At 59.0% G+C, this 8,456-nt stretch overlaps 8 protein-coding genes across 8 annotated transcripts in view; all 8 read left to right on the top strand.

Moving 5' to 3' along the window:
- Positions 1–11, top strand: part of DQ04_02221070 (hypothetical protein) — a gene marked incomplete at both ends in the record, with an annotated part of 495 nt that extends 484 nt beyond the window's left edge. Inside the window, one exon of the mRNA XM_009311651.1 lies at positions 1–11. This exon is cut by the window's left edge and continues 484 nt beyond it. Within this exon, the coding sequence (XP_009309926.1) occupies positions 1–11 (11 nt within the window).
- A 37-nt stretch (positions 12–48) lies between these two features.
- DQ04_02221060 (hypothetical protein) lies at positions 49–864 on the top strand (the record flags this gene model as incomplete). Its single annotated transcript, XM_009311650.1, has 1 exon — positions 49–864. The coding sequence occupies one exon, from the start codon at positions 49–51 to the stop codon at positions 862–864; it is 816 nt and encodes a 271-aa protein (XP_009309925.1).
- Positions 865–1,164: 300 nt separating this feature from the next.
- DQ04_02221050 (protein phosphatase 2C) lies at positions 1,165–2,013 on the top strand (the record flags this gene model as incomplete). Its single annotated transcript, XM_009311649.1, has 1 exon — positions 1,165–2,013. One exon carries the CDS (start codon positions 1,165–1,167, stop codon positions 2,011–2,013), a length of 849 nt encoding a protein of 282 aa, XP_009309924.1.
- Positions 2,014–2,264: 251 nt separating this feature from the next.
- Positions 2,265–3,653, top strand: DQ04_02221040 (U3 small nucleolar RNA-associated protein 19; the record flags this gene model as incomplete). Its single annotated transcript, XM_009311648.1, has 1 exon — positions 2,265–3,653. One exon carries the CDS (start codon positions 2,265–2,267, stop codon positions 3,651–3,653), a length of 1,389 nt encoding a protein of 462 aa, XP_009309923.1.
- A 338-nt stretch (positions 3,654–3,991) lies between these two features.
- On the top strand, positions 3,992–5,440 carry DQ04_02221030 (hypothetical protein; the record flags this gene model as incomplete). Its single annotated transcript, XM_009311647.1, has 1 exon — positions 3,992–5,440. The coding sequence occupies one exon, from the start codon at positions 3,992–3,994 to the stop codon at positions 5,438–5,440; it is 1,449 nt and encodes a 482-aa protein (XP_009309922.1).
- Positions 5,441–5,708: 268 nt separating this feature from the next.
- DQ04_02221020 (hypothetical protein) lies at positions 5,709–6,896 on the top strand (the record flags this gene model as incomplete). Its single annotated transcript, XM_009311646.1, has 1 exon — positions 5,709–6,896. The coding sequence occupies one exon, from the start codon at positions 5,709–5,711 to the stop codon at positions 6,894–6,896; it is 1,188 nt and encodes a 395-aa protein (XP_009309921.1).
- A 242-nt stretch (positions 6,897–7,138) lies between these two features.
- On the top strand, positions 7,139–7,720 carry DQ04_02221010 (hypothetical protein; the record flags this gene model as incomplete). The annotated part of the gene is made up of 1 exon (XM_009311645.1): positions 7,139–7,720. One exon carries the CDS (start codon positions 7,139–7,141, stop codon positions 7,718–7,720), a length of 582 nt encoding a protein of 193 aa, XP_009309920.1.
- A 312-nt stretch (positions 7,721–8,032) lies between these two features.
- DQ04_02221000 (putative serine/threonine-protein phosphatase) lies at positions 8,033–8,456 on the top strand (the record flags this gene model as incomplete). Its single annotated transcript, XM_009311644.1, has 1 exon — positions 8,033–8,456. A coding segment is annotated over one exon (424 nt), but the record flags the coding sequence as incomplete, so codon positions are not given.

Genomic DNA, 8,456 nt, shown 5'->3' with positions numbered 1-8,456 from the left:
GTGTACGATAGGGAGCGGCTCGACGGGCACCGACTCGTCGTGGTGAATATGCCGTGCAACCGAGCGCCGCTGGTTCAGGGACTGTGGCCGCTGGCGGTGGTCAACATGACGGAGAGCGCGCTACTCGCTAAGATGACAGCGGAAACAGGCCCGGCGAGCGCACACGTCACGCCGCCGTCGTGGTCTCGGGCGGCGCGCAACCCGCCTGCCGCTGCTGCCACAAGAGTGGCTGCTGCAACGGTGGAAGACGATCTCGCCGCGATTCGTGCGCAAGTCGCCCTGGAGGCGGTGGCAAACATGAACTGGGGATTTGTCCTCCAGCAGTGGCAGAAGGCAGAGGCATACTACACTTCCGCTGACCGCGAGGAAAAGATAGGTGCTCACCGTGCCAAGTTGGAGCGCAATGCAGCCTTGGAAGCGATGAAGAAGCTGCACGACAGCGGCGCAACTATCCTTATGTCGGACACGGTTGAAATCACAACACCAGCAGCAGGTGGCCGTGGCAGCGGAACTAGTGGGGTGGTTGAGAATGCACCACAGAAAGAGGGACAGGCGCAAACTGCCGATGCAGCACAAGAGTCAAAAACAGGTGCTGCGGCGACGGGTGCCGTGGCCGAGCAGGATCCGCAATGCACGCATCTAGCGGACGGCACGTGGCAATACACGTACCGGAATGGTGACGTGACGCTCCTTCGGCCCGACGGTACAAGGGTATTCAAGAAGAGCGACCTCACCACAACAGTCTTTTCGGATGGCAGTACGCTCTACGCTTACCCAAACAACACCTCCATCCTTGACCGTGCGGACGGAGTGCGCGTGACGACATTTGCCGACGGAACGATCCAAGAGGAGCGGATAAAGTAAGGGACCATACATACTTGCATGCACGGACACCCGCACACACACACACACACACATTTGTATGAATACAAAGGGGGACGGCTGTTGTTTGGTCTATGGGCCGCCGACGGATTGAGATGCTGGCTGGTGCCTGGCAGTGGTGTTTTGGATGCTGCTGGAGGGGATGATGATGATGATGATAGCGGTTGCATCGTCACCACGCACTACATTCTCGCTCTCCCTCTCTGTGTCTTGCTCTATTTTTTCTATCCTGCCTCGTCGAGCGCACGGACGCTCTGCCCCTCCAGAGTAACAGCCAGGGCTATGCTTGCTTGCTCGCGCCGCCTCCTTGCCGCCGCGGCGCCACAACAGCCGCTGTTGTGGTTCGGCTGTCGCGGCGTATGCGCGGTGCCCCATCCGGCAAAGGCCAGCCGTGGCGGCGAGGACGCGTTTCTCGTGCACGCGTGTGGCATTGGTGTCGCGGACGGTGTCGGTGGCTACGCGCAGCTCGGCGTCGACCCCGCCGTGTATACGCGGAACGTCATGCGTTTTACGAAGCAGGCGCTCGAGGAGGATGGCAACCGCGGCGGCCTCACCGCGCTGCAGGCACTCAACCACGGCTACACGGCGGCGCAGCGGGAGGGGAAACCCGGCGGCTGTCCGGTGACGCTCGTGACGCTTGTCGACGGGCGTTTCGCGTCGGTGCTGAATCTTGGTGACTGCGGCACAATTTGCCTGCGCAGCTCCAAACTGGTCTTCGCCACCGAGGCGCAGCAGCATCGCTTTAACTGCCCGTTCCAGCTTCCGGAGGACCCACCGTCCGCCGGCGACCGTACAAAGCTTGAGGTCAGCGAAGGTGACGTGTTTCTCTGCGCCAGCGACGGGCTGCTTGACAACATCGACATGCCGGAGATTCTGCGCAACCTCGAGGATGTTGACCGCGACGGCTGCCAGCGTGTTGCGGAGGTTCTGGCGGAGAAGGCATGCAGGAATGGTGCCGATGCAAAGTTCGAGTCCCCCTTCGCGAAGCACGCCAAGGCTGCGGGTTACCGCTACACCGGCGGCAAGCAGGACGACGTGACGGTTGTCGTGGCGCAACTGACGCGAATCGACATTAAACCGAACCCCTGCCCCAGCCTTATCACAGAACTGCTTAACTTGCACAATGGCTGAAAGCACGGTTGGCTTAACGGTGAAGGGATAGGAAAACAGAAGGCTCCGTGCACAAAAGGAACGGGAACAAGGGCAACAAAGAAGCGTACATCTCTGCAGTTAGTGGATGTGTTGTCGTAGAGCCTCCTTCTGCCTCTATTGGGGCGCCCTTTAAATTACTGTATTCTTGTTGTTTTTATTGCGGGCTGTCTCTAGATACAGTTTAAGATTCTGCCGTAGGTGGCGGAGCGACTTTAGTTGCAGCAGAAGTCATGGAGGCGAAATTTGCCGCTGCACTGAAACGGTGTGGGCGGTGCACGGCGTACCAAGAACTGTGCGAGTGCTTCGACGCAGCGGTGCGTCCCCTTCTGGAAGGCTGCCTGCGCACCACGCAGGTGAAGCCGGTACGCGACCACGTCAGTCCGGCAGAGTGCAGTCCGCAGGTGGCGCAACTGCGCGAGTCGCTGGAGAAGGCGGACATCGGAGACGATGTGTGGTTCTTCTTGTACCGCGCCGCCGCGTCAATGTTAGAGCGTGCCGCGAAGAAGCGCGCGCGTGACGGCGACACGGTGCTTCCGGTGCTCGTTGTGAACGTCTTCGTGCTCTTTTACGGCCGTGTGCTGCCGGACCTCTCGCGCCTCCGCTTGCAGTGGGGGTTCCTGCGTCGCGAGAAGGCGCAGTACGAGGCGAGTGACGCGTACGTGCACGCCAACGCGGCGGAGCGGCGCAAGGCGCTGCTGACGTCCGTTCTTTCCGTCTTCTCCGAGCGCGCCCATCGGCACTACTTCACCGCGCTGTGGATGCCGTGTCTGCAACACGCCGCGGCGGCCGCACTGCACCTGCACCTGCTGCACCGTATTGGCGACGTCATTCTGCCGCACCTCACCAACCCGCTCGTCGTCGCCGACTACTTGAGCGGCTGCTTTGCCAGTGGCGGCCTCGTCGCGGTGCTTGCGCTGCACGGTATCTTCCTTCTCATGCTCGATCACGGCCTGGAGTACCCGCAGTACTACCAACAGCTCTATACGCTCCTTACAGCCGACGCCTTCGCCTCTCGCCACCGCTACGACCTCTTCCGCCTACTGGATATCTCCATGAGTTCCGTGCGGGTGCCATCGTACATTGCGGCAGCGTTCGTGAAGAAAACGGCACGTGTAGCAATGCTGTCTCCCGCCCCAGTGCTGTACTTTGTTCTGCCGTTCATCCGCAAAGTTCTGCAGCGGCACCCCAACTGTCTGGCGCTCATACACCGCTCCACAAAGGAGGCAGTCGTGCCAGACGACGATGGCGAGAAAGGCGTAAATCCAGCGGCGGCAGCATCGGCAGCTGAGGACGCCAAAAAGGAGGCACTGCGGCTGACGGCGACACTCTTCGATGGCAACGATCCATTTCTGCCAGAGGCGAGCCCCGAGCAGTGCCACGCGCTGCACAGCACACTGTGGGAGCTCACTGCGTTGGAGCGGCACTTCATCCCGACAGTGCCGCTGATGGTGTCGGCCTTTGCCAGCACTGCGGAAGATCAGGCGCCGCTGCGGTATGAGAAGACGTACGCGCGTCTATTCACTGCAGAGGTAACACGGCCCATGTCGAAATCGCAGCTGCCAACAGTCGCGTACCGTGAGCCAGAGGATGAGGGCAATGACGCGCTGCTCTTCGTCTAGGTGAGTGTGAGTATGAATCCGTCGTTTAAACGCGCGCCACAAATCCAATTGTGATGGGCTTCTCAAAGCAGGAGGCTATTCGTGTAAGAGTGCCATGGGCCCATGAAGAGGGAAAGAGAATAAGGCGGGGGAGGAGGGTGGGGGGGATTGGTGCACCAGGTGGAAATGTACCTGGCAGGATGCTGAGCCGTCATGAGATGAAAGTTCCTGTTGTTTTTCGTTTTTGTTTGTTGTGTCTCCCTTCGTTTTTGTTACTTTGCACGTCGGCCGCTCCTTCGGTGACGCCAAAAACGACGACAAAGGACCAGGAAAAAGAACAAAAGGCAGAAAAAAAAGATATGTGGAGGCGGCGCCTGTGCGGCGGCGCGGCGGTGACGCTCCACTTCTCTTTGCGTTGCAGCAGCAGCAACCGACCGCAGCCGCCTGCCTGGATTTCGCAGCTGCGCAGCGACGCCAAGCAGTCGGAGAAGGCCATCTCATACGACGTGAAGATCTACGACGAGCTCGCGTGGCGCAAACGGCGCTTCTGCTTCGACAAGGAGGTGTGGGACCCGGCGCAAATGAGCAGCATTGTGCGACGCCGGCTGTGCCTCGGCAGCGAGGACGCGGAGTACACCGTCATCGGCGAGGCCTTCGCGTTCCCCGACCGCGAGGACGCCCCCGTCGTGAATGAGCCACAGCACCCGTGTAGGCTGCTCTGGGACCACAACAGCCCCGCGGAGAAGCTGCTCGTGCAGCTTTCTGACCACTTCCCGCCGCTGCTGTGGCACGCCGTGCGGCCCACCATCGACTCACTGAAGCGCATCTTTGGTGAGTTCCTCGACGTGGATGCACAGCACATGAAGAAGTACCTTCCGTACTACGAATCCGTACAAAATGCCATCGAGACGGCAACGAACGAGACGCTTGGCGCCACGCTGAGCCCCGCCAGTGTGAAAGAGCGCTTCGTTGAAGACATGCGCCGCCGCGATCCAAAGAGCATTGAGATGGACTACTCTTGCGAACACAACGTCTTCTTGGGCACCTCTCCGCACTTCCGCCTTGTGGAAGACAAGATGATGAAGGCAAATGCCTTCGTGTTCGGCTGGCCGCTGCTGCTGAGCGACGGCAACGAGCACCTCGACGGCACGCCGCTGCGCATGGCCGCCTTTCGCAGCGTCTACTCCAAGTCACTGCTGATGTTCCACACACGCCTCGACCTTCAGGTGGATCACCGCCTCGCGTGCCTCGACGCGGGCGACAACGAGGAGATCCTACTGGAGGTCCCCATCTTCTGCACCGTCAACTACCCGCAAAATACACGCCTGTGTGGCGGCAGGCCGCTTGTGCAGCGCTTCAACGACGTTATGGGCACATCGTATCCGCTTGATATGCCCGTCGACGTGCTCGCTGCGCTGGCGAGGGAGACCACAACGAAGGGGGTGACGGAGCTGCTGCAGGAGCTCAAGTTCCTCAGCGCTGCAGCCGCCCGGGCGCCCGACGTGGAGCGCGTGTTCAGAGTCTCCGAGGACCAGCTAAGCTCCAACCGCGTCGTTGGCCAGCTCGCGTACACCATTCTCTACCTCGCGCTTTTGGGCCACGACCGCTTTGTCGAAGAGGTCTTTGACGCATACAAGGAACACAAGAGCGATGTGGTGCGGGTGGCGTGCGCAAAAGGGGCCCACATCGCTGAGCGGCCAGACCTCATCGAGAAACTCGTTGCTGCGGAGCCGGAGGGGCGCTGCAAAAAAATGATGCAGGCAGCCATGCACAGTGTAGAAACAACAGAAACGGCGACGCAGCCGTAGCGCCTGCACAATCACAGAGAAACGTGGGAATTGCGCGTACCGATGGTGTGACTCTGACTACGTGTTCTTGTTTTGTGTCTCTGTGTGTCAGTTGTACTGACTCCGCTTTTATTGGCTGGACGGACGACGAGCGGTCACTTTTCTCCTCCCTTTTTCTCTTATGTGTTTCACGTTTCCCCACTTCATTCCACTGCACTGTGGTGTCCTTGCTCGTCGCTGTGTGAGGGCAGACACACCAACACGCACTCGCTGGGAGGGGTGAAGGGAGATGGAGCGGCGGCGGGACATTAGGGCAGTAATCGAGGCGCGTGTGCTGCAGAGTGTCGCGTCACCGCTCCACAGCGTAATGCGGGAGGAGAGCACGCGTCAAGAAGCCGAAGTGTTGCGGAGCCGAGCAGCAGAAGGAGTAACGGGCAACAACGCTACACTGCGGGAAACGGCGCGCCACTACCTGTGTTTTCCATGGCGCAACATTGCCGATGTGCGCGCGGACATTGGGACACTTGCTGGTGGTGATGCGGGTATTGGTGGTATGACGGTGACGCTTGTGGGTGGTACCGGTTTCTTTGCACGTGTTCTCGCGGATCAGTGCCTCCGCCGCGGCATCAGCGTAACGGTTCTCGCGCGGGACATCGATAAGGCGAAGGCTTCTTTTGTCACGCTGTACGAGCGCAGTGTTGCCGACGTTTCCGCTCTTGTGGCGGAGCGTGTCGAAGATGTGCCTGGCGGCAGCGGTCGCTGCTCGCTGCGTTACACTGGCCGCGCAAAGGCAAAGGCGGCGGGGCAGCTGCAGTTGGAGATCGTGCAGGGTGACGTGACGTGCGCAGAGGCGGTGCGGCACGCGGTGCGGCAGGCGTCACTCGTCGTGTACGTCGCGTCGGCGAAGGGCAGCAGCGGCAACTGGTGGCGACCGCCGTGGACGTGGGGCGCGAACCCCGGCTGCGGCAAGGTGGATGTGGGCGGGATGCGTCACACCATTGACGCGTGCAGGTGCGTTGATGCCCACCTCGTAGCGCTTGTGCCGCTTTTCAACAGATCGGAGTGGAATGCGCCGCTACAGTGGTACCGCAGGGTGTTTGTGTACCGCCATGGATATCTGAAGGCGACGCGGCAGCAGGAGCGGCTGCTGCTGAACGACGACGGCTCCCCTTCAATGCTGACTGCTCAGGACGGTTGTTCGCTGCGTTTCACGCTATTCCGCGTGTGCGACATCGTGTACCCAAGCTTCAATGAGCGGTTGGCGATCGCGAAAAACAACAACGTTGCCGACCCACTTCACCGCGTTCACCTTCGTCGCGGGAATGTCGACGCGAAGCTGTTGGCAAACGTCGTCCTGCGTGCAGTGTCACTATGCCGCTCATCGATTGGGAGCCGTCTAGATGTCACCGGGCAATTGCGGCACGGTGTGGACCTGGCGCACGTGGACACCCTCCTCCACGGACTGCGGCATGAGTGAAGGCACCAGAGAGTCTGAGGCGGAACGCAAGATGGAGTGAGCGAGACAGCGACCGAAACCGCGGCAGTGGCGGCGGCGGTGCTGGTGGTAGCATTCTCACAAACAAAAAGGGGAGGTTTAGCCTTCTGATCGGCGAGGGTCTCCTCATTCTGTGATGTCGTTGTTTTTTTCCTCTGCCGCTGCTTAGAGGCCATGTTTTTTTTTTGTCTTTCTCTTTCTGTTCTGAGAGGAAAAGGCACTTCATGTCCGTGCTCCCCAACGGATCCACAGAGATTCTGGTTGGTGTAGGCAGCGACGATTGCAACAACACCAAAGAGCTCAACGACGACTCTTCATCCACAAGTGATGAGAGTCCATGTGACGACAGTGTCGTCACGCTCAATGAGGTGTACGCCATGACAAAGGAAGTTCAACAACGGGAGGAAGAGCTGCGGCGTTGCCATGAGACGCGCCACGCCGCCGGGGCAAAAGAAATGTTGCGGCGCCGCGAAGCTCTGCGAGAGCGGATAGCGTTCGTGCGGCACCAACTCCCCAGTGCTCGAGAGGAGCTCCGTGAGGCAGAGTGGGAACAAAAGCGGCAGCAAGGGTGTGAAGCGCGGGCTAGCAGCGTCCGGATAGAGCCGGAGAACCCGCTTGCTGAAGGCGATGACGTCGGCATGCGTGTCAAACGCTTGCGGGCCGTCCTCCCGTGGTCCACACGTATGTGGCGGTCCTTCTACAACACCACACGCTTCCTCCTCATTTCGGTGTCATACACACCCTACGCCGATCTAAACGACCCTAATAGCCGGCGTGAATACTACAAAGAAGAAGTGTATGAATAGTGGTGCGACGATAGGTCTTGGCAACGTCGCGTACGTTATTGCTTGTTTTTTTTTGGTTTTTCGTGCTTACTAAACAAATTGGAGTGGACGGAAACGTCTACGTGAATTTAACCCGCAGGTCTCCAAGGATCCTATCAAGTTCCCTCTGCAAGCTTTCCCCATTCTCTTGCATTACACTAAATTCCACAGCCGTCTTCGTCAGCTAAACGCAACATAGAGGGTCCCAACGGGACATTGGGAGCAAATATATTCTCCTTTTGAGGGGAATAAACGTAGAGAACATCTTGTCCGTCAACCATTTAAAACGGCAACATGGCCCTGGTCCAAAACCTCATAGAGAGGTTGCTCACTGCGAAGGGGAGTGCCACTCAACGACAGATCCTTATTCGTGAGGACGATATACGCAATATTATCACGGAGGTACGCGACGTATTCATGTCACAGCCAATGTTACTAGAGATCCGCCCACCTGTACGCCTCTGTGGCGACATACACGGGCAGTACTACGATCTGCTACGCATATTCGAGAAGTGTGGGTTCCCACCGTACTCGAACTACCTGTTCCTGGGGGACTACGTAGACCGCGGCAAGCACAGTGTGGAAACAATCACTCTCATGTTCTGCTACAAAATCATCTACCCGGAGAACTTCTTTCTGCTGCGCGGCAACCACGAGTGTGCGAGCATCAACAAAATGTACGGCTTCTTCGATGATGTGAAACGACGGTACAATATCA

This window comes from Trypanosoma grayi (genome assembly GCF_000691245.1).
Source record: "Trypanosoma grayi strain ANR4 Tgr_222_V1, whole genome shotgun sequence".
Classification (NCBI taxonomy): Eukaryota; Euglenozoa; class Kinetoplastea; order Trypanosomatida; family Trypanosomatidae; genus Trypanosoma; species Trypanosoma grayi.
Note: the sequence above shows the minus strand (reverse complement) of the source record. Positions and strands in the feature narration are given on the sequence as shown.